The 23,849-nt window shown below is 42.8% G+C and overlaps 1 protein-coding gene across 1 annotated transcript in view; it reads left to right on the top strand.

Moving 5' to 3' along the window:
• The window catches only part of vwa5b1 (von Willebrand factor A domain containing 5B1), a 210,734-nt gene that overhangs the window by 38,573 nt on the left and 148,312 nt on the right, over window positions 1-23,849 (top strand). The window contains exon 6 of the mRNA XM_043675431.1: window positions 7,670-7,817. Within this exon, the coding sequence (XP_043531366.1) occupies window positions 7,670-7,817 (148 nt within the window). The remainder of the gene's footprint in view (window positions 1-7,669; window positions 7,818-23,849) is intronic.

The following is a 23,849-nucleotide window of genomic DNA, read 5'->3' as shown; positions in this document are numbered from 1 at the left end:
AGAGAAATAAGTTCCAACAATTTGATTTCTAGTATAACCAATCATAGATGAATACATGACCTGTTTTATCTAATACTTTGGATGCTGGTTATTTTTCATAGAAACACATGCTTCTTTTTTATTGGGAACTCTCAAACTCTTGAATGTACTGGACATAAAATGACTGGAAATGTAGTAAGTTTGACTTTCGGTTGAATGTGATTGGTTTTCCAATCAATTTTGACTGTTTATTCAACATGTCCAAATGTTGCTGTGCGAAATAACATAGAGGCTGGTATTCCATCACCAAGTCATCCTTTATTTAACATGAGCACTTCTTGACTTTAATATCGCCTCATTTAGAGTCAGTTTTTAGACTAATGGTAACACAGACACAGACCCTTTTCCTTTCCTATTTTTTATTTTTTAAAAATCTTTTTATCCCCACTGTTATACAGCAGTAATGCTTCTATTTTCTCCAAGTCACCCCCAATTGTGTGTTTATACAGACTTAGTAAAAAAAGATACCAATGTGCAAGAACTTTATTCTGTATTTCCACCACCACTCATGTGGCCAATGAAGCATTAACAAGCAATAAGGGCTATGCCTACATGAGAAAAACAAAGTAGAGGAGAAGGGTAAGGACTAAATCAAAATCGAAGTGGAAGGGTAAATAAAGCACTCGATCCCCTGTGGTGCCAACCTCTCTAACGTTCTTTTTATCTGTCAGCCAGGGCTCCCTGATTTTACCAAATTATCAGCCCCAATCATGGAACTGATATTCTATGAGGTACGTTAGGCTGACCTTGTTATAATCACTACATCCCTCCCTCTTTGAGCCCGAGGACATAGGTCATTCCTTTATATTGGAGAGCCTCCCGGGGTGTTTTAGCACTGGGTCAGGTTCCTCTGACTCAGCAAAAATGAGGACCGCAGATTCTGGAGATTAGAGTCGAGAGTGTGGTGCTGGAAAAGCACAGCAAGTCTGAGGAGTAGGAGAATCAAAGTTTCGGGCATAAGCCCTTCATTCTGATGGAGGCCGGAAACTTTACAACCTTTATAGAACATTTGGATGAGCAGTTCAAATATCATAACATCTAAGGATATGGGACAAGTGCAGGAAATTACAGCATTTTTAGCGCTAGTTATATCGGTTCAGACTCAATGGGCTGAGGGCCTTTTCTTCACTGTATGAATTTATGAATTTATGATCAGCTGTGAGAGGTGGTGTGGTTGCTTATGGGAGGTGGCTTCAGTGCATTTGCATTTGCTACTTGGCCTCCAGGGCCATGTTCTTACCTGGAATTATAAGCAGTTAGCATTAGAGCCCACTGCTAATTGTGGCCTGTAGCTATGGCTGGCACTGCCTTGTCCTCTTTAAGCAGACCAAGTCGGGTTTTGTGGGCCGTGATTGTCACAAATTTTCAACCGTAAAAGTATTGGTAGAATTCCCTGACTCCAATATGTGTGCCAATCCTTCTTTTCTCATCTGGGCATATTTACATTCTCCATTAACCAAAGTCCAAGATGCGTACACTATTGGGCATTCCTCTCCATTTTGCCATCTATAAACTAATACAACGCTGATGCCATATGGGAAGAATCACATGTCAATACCAGATCTTTCTTGTGATTATAATGTGCCAACAGCTTACAGAATGATAGCTGTTTCGTTACTTCATTGAAAGCTATGGCTTGTATATATGACTATTTCCATGACTGATCCTTTTTTGGAGTCAATGCAGAGGTGCCAGGATGGAGGCTAGGTTATGTGTGAACTTAGCATAATAATTTACCAGCCCCAAAAATAGCCTAAGCTTGTGGACAGATGTGGGAGTTGGGGCACCTTTGATCACCATCACTGTGTCTTCCAATGGGAGTAATGTGGTCTTCTCACCTCTGTAGCCTAGGTAGGTCTTTTGGAGTGCTTGGAACACACAAATTTTCCCTTTTCAGGCATGTGCCTGCCCTAAAAAATGTTTTAGGACTAAATCCAAATTCTCTAAGTGTTCTCTATTAGTTTTCCCTGTTATTAAGACGTAACTTGGGTAAATGTCAACCTGAGGTAGACCTTGTAAAATGTTCTCCGTAATCCGCTGAAAGATTGCACAGGCTGATGATTCCCCAAATGGCAGTCTCATATATTGGTACACACCCTAATGGATATAAATTGTAGCATACCTCTGGGAATCTTGGTCTAAATGCAATTGCAAGTAAGCATGGCTCATGTCTAGATTCGTGAAGGATAGCCTCCCCATAATATTTGCGTATAAATCCTCTATGCGAGGGATTGGGGATTTATCCAGTGATGTAAAATGGCTTTCCGTTTGTTTGAAATCCACACAGAGGTGAATCAACCCACTGGGCTTCACAATAGGTATGACCAGTGTTGCTCATTTCATAAATTGGTTTGGTTTGATGATTCCTTCACTTTCCAGTTTTCTGGTTCAACCAGATTTGCTTCCTGATGAAAGTTCAAGGTGGCCTTGGCTCCTCTGATAGTCCCTAGAACCTCTTGGAAGAACTTCAGGGTATGTAATTCAGACTTCACTAGACAGCTATTTTCTAATTAAAAGTTTTGAGCTAACTTTTCTCCACCAAGCTTGGGCCCAAGCCTTTTACAACAATCATTGGTAACTGAACCAACTGCTTCGTACCCTTACTATGTAAAGGTTCACCTGTATAGGTTCTCAGCCTAGCTGAGGTCTTGCACAAAGTTAAGGGTTGGAGTCCACAGTGAATTTTATTAAAAAGCTGGCTCTGTGATCACTGATATGGCCACACTAGTATCAACTGACACTAGAAACAGATGAACATTTAACCGGACATTTATCATGATTGGTTCTGATTTTGTTAATCAATTTAACTGTGCCAAACCGAAGTAGGTTGAACTTTCCAGGTACAAAATCTCCAGGATATCCTCCTGGATACCGGCCTGTGAGTTATTTTGACCCTGAAGAAAATTTTAACTGTTTGGTTGAGCTTGGCTTTGTTTTGGGGTTTTGTTATGGGCTGATCTAGAGTCTGTCTGATCAGGACATGTCCTGAGTAAGGCTGTGGACTTGTCTTCACTCAAGTGGTGTTCCCCAAGCTCAGTCTCAGCTGGAGATTATGTCCACTTCTTTTGGAATACCCTGCAACTCATATGCTCCACTTGCTGCATTTTTCAATGATAAAGCCAGTTGTACTGCCGGTTTGAAAGCCAGTTCTGCCTCAGCTAGTATTTTTTCACAATTGCATCATTAATGGGTGGCACAGTGGTTAGCACTGCTGCCTCACAGTGCCAGAGACCCGGTTCAATTCCAGACTCAGGCGACTGTGTGGAGTTTGCACATTCTCCCCGTGTCTGCGTGGGTTTCCTCCGGGTGCTCCGGTTTCCTCCCACAGTCCAAAGATGTGCAGGTCAGGTGAATTGGCCATGCTAAATTGCCCGTAGTGTTAGGTAAAGGGGTAAATGTAGGGGTATGGGTGGGTTACGCTTCGGCAGGTCGGTGTGGACTTGTTGGGCTGAGGGCCTGTTTCCACACTGTAACTGATCTAATCTAATCTAAAAAATTAATCCCACAGTGGAAAGTGAGGACTACAGATGCTGGAGTTAAGAGTTTAGATTAGAGTGGTGCTGAAAAAGCACAGCAGGTTAGGCAGCATCTGAGGAGCAGGAAGATCAACGTTTCGGGCAAAAACCCTTCCTGATGAAGGATTTCCAGAAAACATTTGATAAGGTGTCACATCAAACAATATTGCGGAACATAAAAGCTCATGGTGTAGGGGAAAATATATATTCGTGGAGAGAAGATGAGTTGGCTGGTAGAAAACAGTCAGTTTGCATAAATAGATCTGATTGTCAGAATGTGACCACTCAAATCCAGTAGGCATCTGTGTTCTAGCTTCAATAATTTACAATTGACATCATTGACTTGGATGAGGAGACCCCACCAGCAGGGATATATTTCCCTCCCCACCCCTTTCCGCCTTCCGCAAAGACATTTCCTTCCTTGACTACCTGGTCAGATCCATGCCCCCCTACGACCCACCCTCCCATCCTGGCACTTTCCCCTGCCACCGCAGGAACTGTAAAACCTGTGCCCACACCTCCTCTCTCACCTCTATCCAAGGCCCTAAAGGAGCCTTCCACATCCATCAAAGTTTTGCCTGCGCATCCACTAATATCATTTATTGTATCTGTTGCTCCCGATGCGGTCTCCTCTACATTGGGGAGACTGGGCGCCTCCTAGCAGAACATCTCCGAGACACCCGCACCAATCAACCAAACCGCCCCGTGGCCCAACATTTCAACTCCCCCTCCCACTCTGCCGAGGATATGGAAATGCTGGGCCTCCTCCACCGCCGCTCCCTCACCACCAGACGCATGGAGGAAGAACGCCTTATCTTCCACCTCGGAACACTTCAACCCCAGGGCATCAATGTGGACTTCAACAGATTCCTCATTTCCCCTTCCCCCACCTCACCCTAGTTTCAAACCTCCAGCTCAACACTGTCCCCTTGTCTTGTCCGGACTTGTCCGACCTGCCCAGCTCCTTTTCCACCTATCCACTCCACCCTCTCCTCCCTGACCTATCACCTTCATCTCCTCCCCCACTGACCTATTGTACTCTATGCTACTCTCTCCCCACCCCCACCCTCCGCTAGTTTATCTCTCCATGCTTCAGGCTCTCTGCCTTTATTCCTGATGAAGGGCTTTTGCCCGAAACGTCGATTTTGCTGAAGGTCCTCGGATGCTGCCTGAACTGCTGTGCTCTTCCAGCACCATTGATCCAGAACCTGGTTTCCAGCATCTGCAGTCATTGTTTTTACCTTGGATGAGGAGAGAACAGCCTTGGAGATTAAATTTGCAAACAGCACTGAGATAGTTGAAAAGTATGTGGTGATGAAGACTTAATGAAGTTGCCATTGATATAGATATGTTGAGTGCATGGCACAATATCTCATAGATGAAGTATAATGTGCGAGAATGTGAACTTGTTCATTTTGACTCAAAGAATGAAAAAGCAGAATATTATTTAAAATGCGAATGACTGCAGAATTCTGAGATGCAGCAGGATTTAAGCGCTCTAGTCCATGAGTCACAAAGGTTAGTGTGTAAATACAGCATATAATCAAGAAGGCTAATGGGATGCTGTCCATTATTATGAGAGGAATTGAATGGAAAAATAAGGTTGTCATGCTTCACTTATACAAGGCATTATTGAGAGTAGATCAGAAATGCTGTCTGCAGTTTTGCTCTTTTCTATTTAAAGAAGGATGGAAATGCAATGAGGGACAGTTAAAAGGAGGTTCACAAGGTTGATATCTGGAAAATCTGGAAAAGTTATGTTTTGTATGTGGAGAGGCTGTTCTTGTTTCCACTAGAGTTTAGAAGAGTGAGGAGCAATTTGATTGAAGTGTATAAGGCGCTGAATGGTGCTGTTAAGAGGGGCATGGATAATGTTTAAAAAGCTGAAATCAGTTGAATCACATTTAAGGAGGGGGTGTTCAAGATAGGACCTTAGATTTCAAATGTGTTGAAAGGAGTAAATCAGAAATCGAATTGGCAACATCTTTCTTGCAGAATTAAATGGGAAACAAGGCAGTTCTCACACAGGTGAGCTGATTGTGAAGGTAAGGTCCCACACATTTGAAGAGCCACATCGTGGAAGTGTAGACACAATCCAGCCCCATTTGAGTCAGTGTGTTTCAAAGAACATGGGACCAATTAGGAATTGGATCCGTCCTGTGGGAGCCGAATGGTAAAATTATTAGCCCACAAACAAGACTGTTACTGCAACCATTCAATGATCAGTTCAAGTGCTGCTGATAACTCTCCATGTATCCAAAAACTGATGTGCACTGCTCACTGAGGCACATACAGGGGTTGAAGGAGAAATAGCCTGTATGTGCCTTGTGGAATTCACAAAGATAAATAGGGGTTGAGAAAGCTCCCAAAAAAGGCCAGGCAACTTAAAAAGCAAAGATCCTGTGCCCCTGCTTGACAAGCAGGAGGTCTGGCTATCAGAAAACTTACTTCCGAATTTAGAGGGATATCAAGAAAGTTCCCAGATAGACCCACAGCTGATCAGAGCACTACTAGACTCAGATTTAAGCTAGGTTTACTGGATTAATACTTGGAATAAGTGGGTTGTCTTGCGGGATAATATTGTATAGCTTGTTACTACTGGAGTTTAGACGAATAGATGTGATTTAATTGAAATGTACAAGATCCTGAATGATCCTGGCAAGATGGGTGTAGTGATTGTAATGAGGTTAGCCAGCTGCACCTTATAGAATATGAGTTCCCTGATTGGGGCTGTCAGTCTGGTCCAAACAGGGAGCACTGGCTAACATATAAAAAGGGTCAGTGACAGAGATACTGAAACTCTGACTCTGTATGAGGCAGTACTACAGTCATGTGTAAATAAAGGGGACTTGGTGATGGGATACCGACATCTATGGAGTTATCTCAGTGGGTGTGAAAAAGATGTTTCCAATAGCGGGTCAGACATGAAAGTAGGGTACACAATTTTAAAAGTTTCGGACAGAGAAGAGAATATTTTTCTCTCAGAGTGTTGTGCAACTTTGAAACTCTACCTCAGAAGGCAGTCATGGCAAGTCACTAAACATTTTTAAGCTGGGGGTAGATAAATCTTTGTTAGGTAGCGGAATTGAAGAGTATCAGGAATAGATGGGAATAGGCTGGAGCAGGCTTAAAGGGTAAATGTTCTTCTATTGCTCCTTATTCAAATATTGGTAATTGATTCTGCTGGATTGGCAAGAGGTTACGCTAACCAACACCGTCTTTCCCACCTTATGGGGGAACAGAGATATTCCAGATACACCTACAGATGGTAAGGGAGACACCTTATCTACTTGATGAGCTGAGGGCAGTGTATTAGGAGCAGGAAAGTGTAACAGAACTTGTACTGTCCAAAACAAAATCAGACAGGTTAGGGACCAACCCCTCCTGAAAGTGGCAGACTATGGAATCTTAATCTGATGTGAAGGATTATCATATTAACCATGATCTCATTGAATGGTACAGCAGACTCAATAGCCTACTTTTGCTCCTCTATCTTTTAGTGTAATGAACCTAAATGTCCAGTTATCAACTCTGGCAGAGAACGATGGGAGAATGTAGCCACCCTGCTCAAGAAATTTAGAGAGTGGGTGTTCTCCACTGACAGTCCAAGGGAGAACTCCCACCAATAAATCAAAAGTCCCAGCAGCTGAAACCTGATCCGGACACCCATTTGGTTAAAATCCAGAGCAACTCGAGACCACTGCCCCTGCCCTTCCCAATAACACACTGGTCCTCAATCTGAACAGATCAATGGGTGGGTGGGTGTGTGGCAGGGGTGGGGGAGGTCAGGGTGTCCTGACCTGGGGGAGCAGGAAAATGTTATGTCTGGAAAAGTGGGGAGATGTCATGTCTGGTATTGGTGCAGGGGAAGGTGTTAAACAAAGTGCTGGGGAGGGATGGTTGGGTCCGTGGTGGGGGTTATTAAGAGGTTGTATTTGATCCAGCTTTGCAGAAGGGTGTTGTGGTCTGGTGGGGTTGAGTGCACTTGAAAAATATTTGATCCTCTATGTTCTGAGGTTATGCAAAACACAGAAGGAATACAATTGTGCCTTAGGTCTATCAATTTACTGACAGCCTTTGCCCTGACTAAATCTCCAACTGTTAATGTTCTGCAGGTGTGGAAAGTCCAACTCACTCAATCCGAGCTGATGCAGACCCCTCAGCATTTTGTGCTTCCAGTGTGATGATTACGTTGGCAGAGGAACATACCTTTGACAGACCTGTGGAAATCATCATACACCCGAGTGGTAGGGAAGGATTTCAGTTTTAATTTCTCTTCCTTTTTTTATTTCTTCATTAAATGCAGTTGTGGAACTTGCTAAACACACAAATTTTATTTTAAAGCAGAAATAATGGTATGGAAAACCCAGTGGTTTTATTGAGAAAAGAAGATATAAATATTCATTCAAAGAATAGGAGTAGGTCAATCAGTCTCTTGAGTGTGCTTTGCTATTCAATAAGATCACAGCTGATCCTGATGTTTCCTCAAATCCACATTCCGGCTGCTCTGGAAACTTTCATTCCTTGGGTTTTAATGAGAATCTATCTGCCTCTGCCTTTAAAATATTCAAGGACTCTTTTTCCACCACCTTTTCAAGAAAACATTTCAAAAAACTCTGGCAGAAACACTTCCACTTTATATCGATTTCAAACACTGAGCCCTAGTTCTAGATTCTAGACAAGTGGAAACATCCTCTCCACATTCAGCTTGTCAAGTCCCCTTAGAATCTTATTTGTTTTCATCAAATTGTTCCCCCAAGTTTACTGTGAACAACATTGGTCAAACGTCAATCTCTGAGCTAAATGAATATGGTGTGCTTAGCTTCAGGAATTAGAAAAAAATAAACCAGTCTTCCAGCATCAGATACTTAGAGTGACTCACAAGAATCTGAATGAAAGGAGGAGACAATGCGATCCATTCAGCCTTCTCTACCATTCAATACTATCCTGGCTGACCTTGGGCATAAGCTGTACTTTCCTACCAGCTCCTTGTGATTCCCCGAGAAACCAAAATTCATCCATTCAATCCTCAAAGTTATTCAATACAAAGATATTCAATAATTAATCTCACATGATTATGTACTTAGGTCTGCTGATAATCTATTTAGTTCATATGCAAATTATAGCCTGAGTTAAATGGCGAATTACATGCAGCTGGTGAGTAGGAAGTTCTTTCCAGGTGGGCCTTTTGGGGTCATAGGTTCAAATGCATTATTTAAAGGTAACATGAGCACACCGTCGTTCACGGAAAGCTAGAAGCAACAGAAAAGTCTGTGCTGATTGCTCCTATCCCCTTAGGGGTGACACAGTGAGGTCTCCAGATATTATGTTCCAGAACATCTCAGACAGAAGTGAGATCCTCCTCCATCGATAACCAAGGATAGGTCTCCTAGAGCAGACATGGTGACTGTGACCACAATCAGTTAGGAAGTCAGTACCTGTGGACAGATTGAAAGAACCTAAACTGAATGCAAATGTAGGATAACCTATCTTCTGTACTCCACAGGGGTAACTGCCATTATTTTTTGTAATGTAAACTCACACTCCTGAATTAGAATGCTGCCCCTGCCATTGGCCAACTAACTACAATCACATTGTATGATACATACTGAAGGTGATACCCACCTTCAGCTACAGATGTTCTAAAACTTTCCAGGCACTGCCCAGAAACAAACCTAACATTTTCAATCAGATATGACTGTTCTGAAAAAGAAGAGTCTGTTCTGAAGAGTCATAGAGGACTCGAGGCGTTAACTGTATTATTCTCTCCACAGATGCTACCAGACGTGTTGTGTTTCTGCAGTGATTTCTGTGTTTGTGGGAAGAGATAGGGCCTGGGACAACCATATGGCCCAGCCAACACAGGTGATGAGTGGAAGGGGTGCAGAGGTGAATAGCATCTGCAGGCTGCAGGAAAAGTCCACTACTTCCCTGATCAGAGTTTCCATACCCACAAAAGGTGCCCCCAGAGTACGAAGGAGGCAATGCATGCCTGACAGTGACTTCCTGTATCTCTCAGTTGGGGGAGGTTGGTGGGGGGGTGAGGGTAGTGGAGAGATGTTTGTATTTGTCACTGAGGGTGCTCAGCCACTGCAGAAGTATTTTGAAGAACCAGAACATTCTACAGGACTGAAGGAAAAGTGAGGGATTAATGTGGTACTGGAATCCGATTTGATGTTGCTGAACTGGGAAGCCTTCTCTCAGGTGAGTAGGAGGGATAATACAGGATCTTGCAACCCTGCTTCTCATGGGGCCACCCACTATGCAGCAGTTACATCTGCATGTAAATTTTAGATTTTTATCCAAGCTTTCTGCCTCAAAACAGATCACAATCAGCAAACAACCATGATCCGAGACACTCTGTCTGGGTGTATTGCATTACACTACCTGACTTATCCAGGCATCTGAATCTCGTCTTCAGGAGGCTTGTGTGGAGTGTGTGCAGCTCTGTATCTCTCCTCAGTATTGCCCTGAGGATTCTTGATGGCATTAGAGGTTAGGTCCCCGACCAACTATCACTGTATGGTACGAGGATGGTTAAATGAAGCAGGCAAATATGGGTTTTTTTAGATTAGATTACATTACATTACAGTGTGGAAACAGGCCCTTCGGCCCAACAAGCCCACACCGACCCGCCGAAGCGAAACCCACCCATACCCCTATATTTACCCCTTACCTAACACTACGGGCAATTTAGTATAGCCAATTCATCTGGCCCTGCACATCTTTGGACTGTGGGAGGAAACCGGAGCACCGGGAGGAAACCCACGCAGACACGGGGAGAACGTGCAAACTCCACACAGTCAGTCGCCTGAGGCGGGAATATGGATAACATGATTGTCGTGTCACATCTCAATGGGGAGCATATTGGAAATCAAGTCTCGCTATTTCTATGGTCATCACAAAAGGTAATGATTTCATCAAAGTATGCAAAATGTTCTGATTATACCTTCTTTTAAGACCAGGTAGGCAGGTGGAGGGGAACAACTCATGGGTTCTGACAGTTTTGCCGGATATTCTGCAGGATGAGAGTGTGTTGCTGGAAAAGCACAGCAGGTCAGGCAACATTCGAAGAACGGGAGAATCGACGCTTTGGGCCAGAGCCCTTCATCAGGAAAGAGGCTGGAAACATTGGGGGTGGAGAGACAAACCCTGGTGGTGGGGCCAGGGGGAAGGTAGCTGAGAGTGTAATAGGTGGATGGAGGTGGGGTAAAGATGATAGGTAGGAGAGGAGGGTGGAATGGATAGGTGGGAAGGAAGATGGACAGGTGGGACAGGTCATGGGAATGGTGCTGAGCTGGAAGGTTGGAACTGGGGTAAGCTGGGGGTGAGCTGGAAGGTTGGAACTGGGGTAAGCTGGGGGGAGAGGAAATGTGAAAACTAGTGAAGTCCACATTGATGCCCTGGGGTTGAACAGTCCCGAGGTGGAAGATGAGGTGTTCTTCCTCCAGGTGTCGGGTGGTGAGGGAGCAGCGGTGGAGGAGGTCCAGGACCTGCATGTCCTCAGCAGAGTGGGAGGGGGAGTTGAAATGTTCGGCCATGGGGCAATGGGGTTGATTGGTGCAGGTGTCCTGGAGATGTTCTCTTAAAGCATTCTGCGAGAAGGCATCCAGTCTCCCCAGTGTAGAAGAGACCGAATCGGAAGCCACGGATTTAGTAAATGACATGTGTGGAAGTGCAGGTGATATTTGATTGATGTGGGAGGCTCCTTTGGGGCCTTGGATGGAGGTGAGTGGGGAGATTTGGGCGCAGGTTTTGCAATTCCTGCGGTGGCAGGGGAAGGTGCCAGGACGGGAGGGTGGGTTGTTGGGGGGGCGTAGATCTGACCAGGTAGTCATGGAGGGAACGGTCTTTGCGGAAGGCAGATAGGGGTGGGGAGGGAATATATCCCTGCTGAGGGGGTCCGTTTGGAGGTGGCGGAAATGTCGGCAGATGATGCGATTTATGCGAAGGTTGGTGGGGTGGAAGGTGAGGACCAGGGGCGTTCTGTCCTTGTTACGGTTGGAGGGGTGGGGTTTGAGGGCGGAGGTATGGGATGTGGATGAGATGCGTTGGAGGGCATCTTCAACCACGTGGGAGGGGAAATTTCGGTCTTTAAAGAAGGTGGCCATCTGGTGTGTTCTGTGGTGGAACTGCTCCTCCTGAGAGCAGATGCGGCCGAGGCGGAGGAATTGGGAATACGAGATAGCATTTTTGCAGGAGGTAGGGTGGGAGGAGGTGTAATCCAGGTAAGCTGTGAGAGTCGGGAGGTTTGTAAAAAATGTCAGTTTAGAGTCTGTCCTCGTGGATGGAGATGGAGAGGTCTAGGAAGGGGAGGGAGATTTCAGAGATGGTCCACATCAATTTGAAGTCGGGGTGGAATATGTCTGTGAAATTGATGAACTGTTTGACCTCCTCATGGGAGCATGAGGTGGCGCTGCAGCAGTCATCGGTATAGCGGAAGATGAGGTGGGGAGTGGTGCTGGTGTAACTACGGAAGATAGACTGTTCCACGTAATCAACAAAGAGACAGGCATAGCTGTCCATTTTACATGCTCTAATGAGTTATTAATTAATGGTATAATTAGTATTAGGGGGCTTGTAAACTACTCTCTCTGGCACTTTTTATATTTGCTTATTTTCTACCATACTGATTGCATTTCCTGATTTTCCAAACTAATATCATCCCTCTCTCATATACTTATGTTATTTCTTATAATCTAAACCTTCAGCATGTTCCTGGTTAAAAATCAGGGTGAACTCGTCAGGTAAGAACGAGAGCACAGTTCATTTACATGCCCATAATTGAACAACTTGTCAATGCTTGAGTATAAATTTCCCACTGGGCAGGTTCACTCATTTCACAGGTTCACCACTTCAACATACAAAAACTCAAAATTGCTCAGTCAACCGTAGTTAACAAAGGAAGTTAAGGATTATATAAATTTTTTTTAAAAATATTTGTAAAAATTGCCACAAATAGCAGTAAATCTGAGGACCAGAAGGGTTCTGGAATCTGGCAAATGAGGATCAAGAAAGGGAGAATGGAATATGGAGTGCAATCTCGCATAAAACGTAAACAGACAATAAAAGCTTCTTTAGGTACATTAAAAGGAAATGTTTAACTAAATCTAGTGTGAGTCCATTTAACTCACTTGTGCTACATGGATGTAACTGACTGAGCCAATATTTCTTGTCGATCTCTAGTTGCCCCTTCAGAAAGTGCTGGTGATCTGAAGTCCACATGTTGTAGGTAGACCCCCGATGCCTATAGTGAGGGAATTCCAGGATTCTGACTTAACGACACTGAAGGAATGGTGATATATTTCCAAGTCAGGATGGTGAGTTGCTTGGAGGAGAACTTGCAGGTAGTAGTGTTCCCATGTATCTGTTGCCCTTGTCCTTCAAGATGGAAATGGTCATGGGTTTATAAGGAGCCTTGGTGAATTTCTTCAGTGAATCCTGTAGATGGTATACATGCTGCTGTTGAATATTGGTGGTGAAGGGAGTGAATGTTTATGGATGTGGTGCCAATCAAACATGCTGTTCTGTCCTGCTTTTTGAGTGTTGTTGGGTTTACACACATTCAGACATGTGGGGACTATTCCATCACACTCCTGACTTGGCCTTGTAGATAGTGGACAGGTTTTGGGGAGTCAGGAGGAATTCTTCGCCCCTGTCCTGCGCTTATAGCCAATGTGTTTACATGGCTGGTCGAGTTGAGCTTTTGATCAGGATGGGGAAAATGGCAGAGAAACAATTGGTTACTTGGTGTCTGTTTTCACTAAGGAAGGTACCAGGAATCCCCCATACCTAGAGGATGGCCATGAAGAATGGAGACTTGAAGGAAATTAGTGTTTGTAAAAAGATTTTATTGGAGAAACTAATGGGGCAGCAAATTGATGATTCCCCAGCACCTGAAAGCAGTGAGGCTTTGTGAGTGGAGCGAAGATCTACACTGTGATCATTCTGATGCATTTTGATTGTCTTCCAAAATTCTACAGATTCTCGAATGGTTCGAAGGAAAGTAATAGGCATCCCGCCCCCACTATTTAAGAAGGGAGAAGGAGAGAAAACAGACCTGTCAGCATTACATTAGTGATAGGGAAAATTCCAGAATTTATTATAAAGGATGTGATAAATAAACATTTGGACAATAATGATCTGATTGGGCATAGTCAGCATGAATTTGTATGAATGAATGACTTATTGCCGCATACATTTAGGGAGACAGAGTGAGAAGCTTTTTCTCACCACAATCCAGCACTATCTTAAATAGAGTTGGTCTTCATCGGCCAGGGTCCCAAACATTGCTCCAGGACTTCTGCAAGGTTCCCACTCTGTGCCTACTGCAGCCAGGAGTTCCCACTCTGCCATCACTGCAGCTGACACCTCACAGCCAATTCCAGGAGTGAATGAGAATTTATGAATGGGAAATCATATATGACAAATTTGTTAGTTTTGTTTTGGAGATTTTACTAGCAAAATTGATAAAGGGGATCCAATGGCTATAGTCCCTTGTAAGGGAAGAGAAATGAATTAGTTGCAACACAGTAGCCATTCAGTCCTTTGTGACAGCGTTGTCTGGCTGTAAGAGCAACAAACCTAGCCCTGCTAATTTTCACCCACGGGCAAAAGATGTAGTGGTTATGTTATTAGACTAGAAATTCATGAGGCTTTGACTAAAATATCCAGGTATGAATTAAATTCCACCATGATAGTTTCTTGTCAGGTAAATATAAAAGTCCATATAATTAAATAATTATGTCCTAGCTTTTATGTGAATTCTCACCTACAACAAACCATTCTGCCAAAAACATGGCTAACCACAACCCTGGCATGGGGGAGAAATACTACCATCAGCAGAAACACACATCCTGTGAATAAACAAATTCCAAAAGCCTTTTGGATTAAACTGCATTTATTTCAATGCAAGAGGGCTAACAGATAAGGACGATAAACTCAGGGTGTGGATAGGTACCTGGGACTGGGAAATTGTAGCCATTATAGAAACATGGCGAAAGGAGGGACAGGACCTGCAACTTAATGTGCCAGGCTAAGGTGCTTTAGGTGGGACAGGTGGTGGAAAGAGAGGAGGGAGTTCAATTTTTGATGATGGTGAGTATCACCCGTGGTAGTCAGAGATGAAATAACTGAAGAATCGTCCAGTGAGGCTTTGAGTGGAGCTAAGAAATAAGAAGGGGATGGTAACGTTACTGGGGTTGTACTATAGGCCCCCAAATAGTCAACAGGAATTAGAGGAACAAATATGCAGAGAGATTGGGAGACTTGCAGGAGCAATAGGGTGTCATAGTAGAGGGTTTTTATTTTCCTAATATAGACTGAGACTACTAGAGGGTTAAGGGCTTAGATGGGGTGAAATTTAAGTGTGTTCAGGAAAGTTTCCTCAGCAGTATATAGAGGTTCCTACTTGGGAAAGGGCAAAACTCAACCTACTCTTGGGAAATAGGGCATGACACATGATTGAGGTGTCAGTGGGGAACACTTTGGGACCAGTGACCATAGTTCTATTAATTTAAAAATTGTTATGGAGAAAGATAAACCGGTCCAAAGGTTCAAGTTCTAAATTGGGCTGAGGTGAATTTTGATGGAATTGGACAAGAGCTTACAGGAGTTGATTGGAATAGCTAGTTTGCAGACAAAAGGACCTCTGGCAAGAGACAGGCCTTTCAAAGTGAGATAGCTGGAATTCAAGGTCTACATGTTCCTGTGAGGGTGAAGGACAAAGTTGGTAGGAATAGGGAACTCTGGATGACAAGAGATATTGAGGCTTTGACCAGAAAAAAGGAGAAGGCATGGCTCAGGTACAGGCAGCTGGGATCAAGGGAATCACTGGAGGTATACACTCTATTCTGATATAACACAATAAGTCTGTTCCTGTGTGATCCTGCATTATAAGAAAATCCTATAATTTAGACACCATTTAAAGGGAAGGGACCAGAATCATGTTATAGCCAACACAGGTGAGGAAAATTCTTCTACAAATTGGTCTAAATTCTTCAATCGCATTATAGCCAATGCGTGCTGAAGAAACATACATTATAGCAGAACCGACTGTATGGGATAAAGGAGTATACCGAAGAAGGAAATCAGGAGAGCGAAAAGGGGACATAAGAGAGCTTTTGCTGAAAAGATTAGGGTGAATCCAAAGAGGTCCTTAAGTATATTAAAGGAAAAGGAATAACTAGAGAGAGAATAGGGCTCCTCAAGGACCAGAGTGGTGATTTATGTGTGGAACCCCAGCAGATGGGCGAGATCCTCAATGAATACTTCTCCTGTGTTTACCATGGAGAAAGACATGAGGACTTGGGAACTTGGAAGTTAGTGGTGATATCTTGGGGACAGTCCATATCACAGTGGAGTAGGTGTTGGACGTTTCAGAATGTATGAAGGTGGATAAATCTCCTGGTCCTGACCAGATATATCCAGGAACCCATGCAAGAGGCCAGAGAAGAAATTGAGAGCCCTGGCTGATATTTTTGCATCATCGCTAGCCACGGTGAGATCTTGGAAGACTGGATGTTAGAGAATGTTGTGCCCTTATTCAAGAAGGGCTACAAAGAAAATCTTGGGAACTATAGACCAGTAAGCTTAACACCTGTGATGGGTAAGTTACTTGAGACGATTCTGAGGCATAAGATATACATGCATTTGGGAAGACAGGGTTTGATTAGGAGTCTTCAGCATGACTTTGTGAGTGAGAGATCATACCTCTCAAATTTGTTACAGTTCTTTGATGAAGTGACCAGAAAGGTTGTTGAAGGCAGGATAGTAGATGTAGTTTATATGGATTTCAGTAAGGTCTTTGACAAGGTTCCACATGGTAGGCTGCTCTGGAAGGTTAGATCGCATGGGAAGCTGGCAAATTGGATGCCCAATGGCTTGATGGTAAGAAGCAGAGGGCAATAGTGGAAGGATGCTTGACAGACTGGAGACCTGTGACTAATGCCTCAGGGGTCAAACAGTGTTTGCTGTTTGCTGTTTGCTATCTATATCAATGATTTGGATGAGAATGTAAGTTTGCAGATGACACTAAAATAAATGGTTTCATGGACCTTAAGGAGTGTAGTGGAACAGAGGTACCTTGGAGTTCAAGTGCACCGTTCTCTGGAAGTGGAGTCACAAGTAGACAGGGCAGTGACTAAGGCTTTTAGCACACTGGCCTTCATCAGTCAGGACATTGATTTATAAAAGCTGGGAAGTTATGGTGCAGTTGTACAGGACATGGGTGAGGCTGCACTTGGGGTTTTGGTCACCTTGCTATAGGAAGGATATTATGAAACATGAAAGAGTGTAGGAAAAATTTACAAGGATGTTGCCAAGATTCATGGGTGTGAGTTATAGGGAGACATTGGACAAGCTAAGGATTTATTTTCTTTGGAGTGTAGGAGACTGACAGGGATCTTATAGAAGTACATACATTCATGAGAGATGTGGAAAGGGTGAACACACTCAGTCTTTTTCCCAGGGTTGGAGAATTGAGGACGAGAGGGCATCAGTTTCAGGTTAGAGGGGAAAGAATAAAGAGGGAACTTGAAGGCAACTTTTATATCCGGAGGGTGGTACGCATATGGAATGAGCTGCCAGCAGAAGTGACTGAGGCGGGTACATTAACAACATTTAAAAGGTGTTTGGACAAATACAGTAGATGAATAGGAAAGGATTAGAAGGATATGGGCCAAGTGCAGGGAAATGGGGTTAGCATGGACGGACATATTAGTTGGCATGGATCACTTTGGGCTGAAAGGCTTGTCTACATGATGCAGGACTCTATGATGCTAAAACAGAAAATCTGACACAGATTCCCATAAATTAATATTTGAATTGTGCACCTTTAACTAGATACAATTGGTTATTTTGGAAGTACATCTTCAATTTCATTGGACAAAATCAAAAATTTTAGATTACTTTCTGGAAGAGATATATCAAATTCCAAGATGAAATTGAATGATTTTTAAAGAGGATAATGAAGGCTAAAACCTGTTGGGTTCCTGATAAGAAGCTGTTAAGTGATACCAGTCGTGAGCTCACAAGTTGACACAGGTGTAAATGAGAACTGCATATGTTCGCTATGATAGAAATGATTCATTTTCTGCAACCCATTAGTCACTGGCTCATTCCATTTGTCCAAAAAATGTTTAAACATTGACTTGATCATGTTTTACAAGTTGCTGTTGATGAGTGACTCATTCAACCAGCTCCTTGATGATTCAATGTGTTAAAACACATGAAAGGTTGATCTTGGGTCTATTTTAAAAAAAAACTTCCACTTATAAAAACACTCTCCTCTTACCCTGATTTCACCATCTGCTCATGATGGCTTGTGAAATGAGTCACCAGGTGAAAACCCACCTATCTCTGTACCTGGTCTTTGTAAGGTATTAGGTGGAATCAGAGCAAGAAGTAATGTAATAAGATCTAAATTCATTTACATAAACCTTTGCAAAACTAACGCAATGTGGTAAAGTTTGGTGAGCTACAGGTGCAGCTAGGTACAGAAGAATATGATGTTAGAACGATGATCGAGATCTGGCCTGAAAATGGACTGGACATTTAAAATTCCTGGATACAAAGTGTTCAGGAAAGACAGGGAAAGAAAGACTTTATTTTGTCCTACAACAATTTTATTATAGAGGAATTTTGGAATCATTAATTAAGAAAAACATTTCAGTATTGGAGACAGGTGTTCCAGAGAGGTCCAAGACAGAGCAATTTGGTCTGATTTAAGAAATAAAAGTATAATTACACTATTGGTGTATTATATAAGCCATAAATTCATGGGAAATTCATAGAGGAACAATTTTAGAAGAAAATTAGAGAGAAGCAAATATTATACAGGAGTTATAAGTCAATTGCCATTGTAGTTTCTCTTACGGCTATGTGAAGAGCAGAGAATGGAAGATTTCTTAAGAGTATTCAGGAGAAACGTTTTTTGATCAATGTTTCCCATTAAACAGGGAATGAATGTCACTGGATCTGATTCACAAGAATGAGGTAAGCTAAGTGGGCATTTCAGGTCCATGATCAGAGCAGCATGAAGTTTAGGGGAAGGTGTAGCATGGTGGTAATATCACTGATTCAATAAAATTCAGAGGCTCAGACAAATGCTCTGGGAGAACAAGTTCAAATCCCACAACTGCAGCTATTTGAAAGTAAATTAATTGTTCCTGACGAAACAGCTGGAATGTTGTCCTGAAATTACCAATGCCATTTAAAGAAGGAAATTTTGCCATTCTTACCTGGCCTAGCCAATATGCTGACATGAATTACCCTCTGAAATGGCCAACATGCCATTCAGTTCAAGGGCACTTAAAGATGATCAACAAACACTGCCTTTCCAGTGATGCCCAAATATCATGACAAAATAAAGGTAAGGACATTTAGCAATAGAAAAAGGGAAGGTGCAATGCAAAGTATTTATTTGCAGAGGGCCAATTTCAATATGATGAGAATGGATCTGGATAGGACTCAAAGACTGACAGGCCAAACATTAAAGGAATAATAGCCTGGCTTTATAGAAGAGTTGGCTCAGTGGAATAGAGGTGTTTTCTTAGGGAGGGGAAAGATTGGAGAGGGTTTGCTTATGAGGAGAGACTGAGTAGACTGGGATTATATTCTTTGGAATTTAGGAGAATGAGGTGGGGATCTTGGAAACACATAAAACTATGAAGGGCATAAATGAGATAGAGGTAGGGAGGATGTTTCCACCGGCGGGTCAAACTAGATCAAGTGGGCATATCCTCAAAATTAGTGGGAGCAGCTTTAGGACTGAATTAAGAAGGGACTCCTTAGCCCAGAGGGTCGTGAATCTATGGATTTCCATGCCCACTGAAGCAGTTGAGGCTACCTCATTGAATGTTTTTAAAGCTAAGATGGATAATTTAAACAGTAATGGAATCAAGGGTTATGATGAGAGGGTGGGTAAGTGGAGCTGAGGCCATCAAAAGATCAGCCATGACCTTATTGAATGGCGGAGCAGGCTTGAAGGGCCAGACGGCCTACTCCTGCTCCTAGTTCTTATGTTCTTAAAACTGGATAAACCTCCAGGTTTATGTATCCCCAGTTATTGAATGCGACAATGGAGGAAATAGCAGGGGTACTTGCAAAAATGTTCAATTCATCTCTGGCCACAAGAGAGATATTGGAGGACTTGAGAATAGCTAATATGGTATCATTATTCAAGAAGGGAGCAAAAGACAAACGAGGAAATGACAGATCAGTCAATCTAACCCTGCTGCTGAGGAAAATATTGGAAGCAATTCTGAGGGACAGAATTAATCTGCACTTGGAGAGGTAGGGATTCATCAAGACTGGTCAGCCTGAAACAAAAACTGAAATTGCAGGAAGATCTCAGCAGGTCTGGCAAAGTTAACGTTTTGGGTCCAGTGACCCTTCTTCTGAACAGTCAGCCTGGTTTTATTAAGTGGAGGGGTCATGTCTGACCAACTTAGAGTCATAGTGTCATAGGGCCTGTTTCCATGCTGTATCACTCTTCAGTACAACTTGTCCATGCCAACCAGACATCCCAGTATGACCTATTCCCATTTGCCAGCATTTGGCCTATATCCCTCCAAATCTTTCCTAATCAGATATCTACCCAGATGCCATTTAAATGTTGTAATTGTACCAGCCTCCACCATTTCCTCTGGCAGCTCACTCCATACTCTCACCACCCTCTGCATAAGAAAGTTACCCCTCAGGTCTTTCTTTTTTTAACTTTTACCCTCTCACCTATGTTCTCTAGCTTTGGACTCCCTCACCATAGTTAAAATACCTTGGATATTCATCTTGTCCATGCCCCTCATGATTTTATAAACCTCTGTAAGGTCACTCCTCTGTCACCAGGGAAAAATGTCCCAGCCTATTCAACCTTTCCCTATAGTTCAAGCTCTCTAGGCCAGCAACATCCTTGTAAATTGTTTCTGCATCCTGTCAGGTTAAATAACATCCTTCCTATAGAAGGGCAACCACATTGTATGCAGTATTCCAAAGATGGCCTCACTGTATTCTGTATAACTGTAACATGACATCCTAATTCTTATACTGAATGTTGTGACTAATGAAGGCAAGCATAACAATTGCCTTCTTCACCACCCTGTCTACCTGTGATCCCACTTTCAAGGAACTATGCCCCAACACTCCTAAATCTCTTTGTTTGGCAGCACTCCTCAGTGCCCTATCATTTACTGAATAAGCCCCACTCTGATTTGCCTTTCCAAAATGCAGCACCTCACATTTAACTAATTAAACTCCATCTGCCACTCTTCTGCCCATTGGCCCGTCTGATCAAGATCCCGTTGTACTGAGGTTACCTTCTTTGTTGTCCATTACACCTCCAATTTTGGTGTCATCTGCAATCTTACTAACTATATCACCTATGTTCACATCCAAATCATTTATATAAATGATGAAAAGCAGTGGACCTGCATCAATCCTTGTAGCACACCACTGGTCACAGGCGTCCAGCCTGAAAGGCAACCCTCCACTTCTGCCTTCTACCTTTGAGCCAGTTCTGTATCCAAATGGCTAATTCTCCCTGTATTCCATGAGATTTAACTGTTTGATCAGTGCTGGGTTCACTGCTTTTCATCATGTATATAAATAATTTGGATGTAAATATAGGAGGTATAGTTGAAGAAACCAAGAAACTGTTTATAGGTATTTGCTATGATATACTTCAGGCCTGACCAGTCACAATATCGACCCACTATTCATGTTGATTGAAAGGCTGCAGTGAGGCATTGATGAAAAGAGCTGTCTTGGTGGAATCTTTGATCTTCAATGTTAAGGATTTCTTCTATTGCCTTCACTGTCCAAGAATCAGGGATACAGAGACTTTGATCTTTCCATCAGAATCACACACACATTCTAATGGATTCCCACATGAAGATGTGTGAAATAGCCAGGGAGATGGGTTTCAGTCTATTTCCTCCGTTTCTTAATTCCAGCTGCCTGATCCTCCGCTCTTATGTCTGCATGCATTGATCTGTTTAAATAGTTACTTATATCACCTTTAATTTTCTTAACCCCAACAAAATCCAGTCATTGTCCTGGCATTGGCCACAAAGGTTTCAGACTTGTGCACATCTGGCAAAGAGCTGCTCTTTCTGTTTATTACTAGATTTATCTGGTTAAGATCAATATTGGACCTTCACCTTCTGTATTACAAAGGAGCCAGTAATCCAACATAACTTTACTATTTTTGTTCCATAAGCAACTATTTTCTGAAATTTAATATCTCTGCCTGCTCCAACAAACAATTATTAGATGCATTCTATTGTTATTACTGAGCTGTTTCTGCTGCTTTTCCCTTTCACTTAATCACTACCCACGACACTACCTCTCCTCCATAATCTTTTTCTCCCTTGTAGATGGAAAGTCAGTCTAATGTGACTTTAACTCTCTTCTGTTCCCTTGACCCCATTCCAGCTGAAGTACTGATTGCCCAACTGTTTCTGAAATCTACTTGTTAGTATTGAAAATATTTTCCTCTCCTCATTCTCCTTTACAGAAGTTCCATCATTGAAGCTGAGCCCCACTTCTCCTCAATCATCCAGCTTGGCTATTCCAACATCAATAATAATAACAAAAGCAGCATGCTTCAGTTTTGCTGCCTAGTGGCCACTGAAATGAAGAGAAATGCAAAAGAAGGTAGACAAAGATAGTGGTTTGACCTTCTGTGGTGAAGCAGTGGGTGAAAAGCAAGAGAGAGATGCGTGAAAAGGAACAGAATTCTCTCTCTGTGTCTCTCTGTGTGGCTCTCTCTGTACCATTCCATGCTCTTATTTCTTATCTTTAGTTTTAGAATGCATGCTTCTTGGATAAGGTAATGCTAGAGAGGATATGAGAGGAAATCAGAGAAATTGAGGAATAATGCAGTTTTGGGATTAGGCCAGGATGAGGCATCAGTAAATAAGTGAAAGGGAGAGGCAGCTTAGCTGCTTTCTTTGATTCTCTCCCACAATCTTCACTGATGCACTGATTTACTGGTTCCTGATTTTGTCCTCTCATCAGTCCACACATTTATCTCAGCTGCTGTATCTCACCAGCATCTATTAGTTGTTCCTCTCTTTTTCATGTAGTCCAAGTCTCTTGTATGGTGTAACAAGGGCAGTCCCTGAACAGACTTGGGGATTCTTCCTTTTTGATTCAGTGATATCTTCCACATCATTGCAAGAGTTCCATTTCTGTACTTCCACCTTCAGCTATGAGTAATCACAGGTGCTTGCAACTATTACATTTTTCCAAGTCTTCATGTATAATATTTACACCTTCGCTCCTATTGTCTTTTTTAAATTTAAACTTATATTCATAAATTGCCTCTTTGGTCTATTTATCTCATGCATTTGTCTTATTTTTAAGAGGGTTCACCTTTGATGTGTACTGTGTGTACAACCTTAGGACGCTTCTAGGCAGTGGGCTTGTAGTATGTATGCACACAAGGGAAGCAGTTCACTTGTTGTGATATCTGCTTCATTACTTATAACGTGCCCTACTATTTTAAATAAGTTAAAATACAGAATGAATCAATCTCTGGAGAGTGATTGAGTATTAGATCATTATCATAAATGTGACATCTTCCTGTAATCTTTTCCAGACACTCAAAATCCACACCACATGGCTCAATGTCATTTGCAAGTGTGGCACTCCCCATCTCACTTCATCAGTTGGAACATTCCTGATATTCGGGAAAAGCAGGGTTCTTTGCTTATAATAAGACTATAAAAAGTAGGAAGAGGAATCTATCTATCCATCTCAAACTTAAATATACACAAGAACTCTGCACGACACAGGTCTCTGTGGCAAGGAGTTCCAAAGTCTCTCAATGGTCTGAAAGAAGAAATTCCTGCACATCTCAATCTTAAATTGACACCTCTTTAGTCTGAGACTACACCTCCTGGACCTTGACTCTCCCGTGAGGGAAACTTTCCTGCAAAGCCCTTTATGAATCCTATATATTTTAATGAGATCATTCTTTAATGAGATTGCTACCTAGATTACACCTCTTCCCACCCTTTCCCCTGTAAAAACGCCATCCCATATTCCCAATTCATTCGCCTTCGCCACATCTGCTCCCAGGAGGACCAATTCCAATACCGAACAACCCAGATGGCCTCCTTCTGCAAAGACCACAATTTCCCCTCAGACGTGGTTGACGATGCTCTCCACCGCATCTCCTCCACTTCCCGCTCCTCCGCCCTTGAACCCCGCCCCTCCAATCACCACCAGGACAGAACCCCACTAGTCCTCACCTACCACTCCACCAACCTCCAGATACATCGGATCATCCTTCGC

The sequence above is a fragment of the Chiloscyllium plagiosum genome, chromosome 34 (genome assembly GCF_004010195.1).
Source record: "Chiloscyllium plagiosum isolate BGI_BamShark_2017 chromosome 34, ASM401019v2, whole genome shotgun sequence".
NCBI lineage: Eukaryota > Metazoa > Chordata > Chondrichthyes > Orectolobiformes > Hemiscylliidae > Chiloscyllium > Chiloscyllium plagiosum.
Note: the sequence above shows the minus strand (reverse complement) of the source record. Positions and strands in the feature narration are given on the sequence as shown.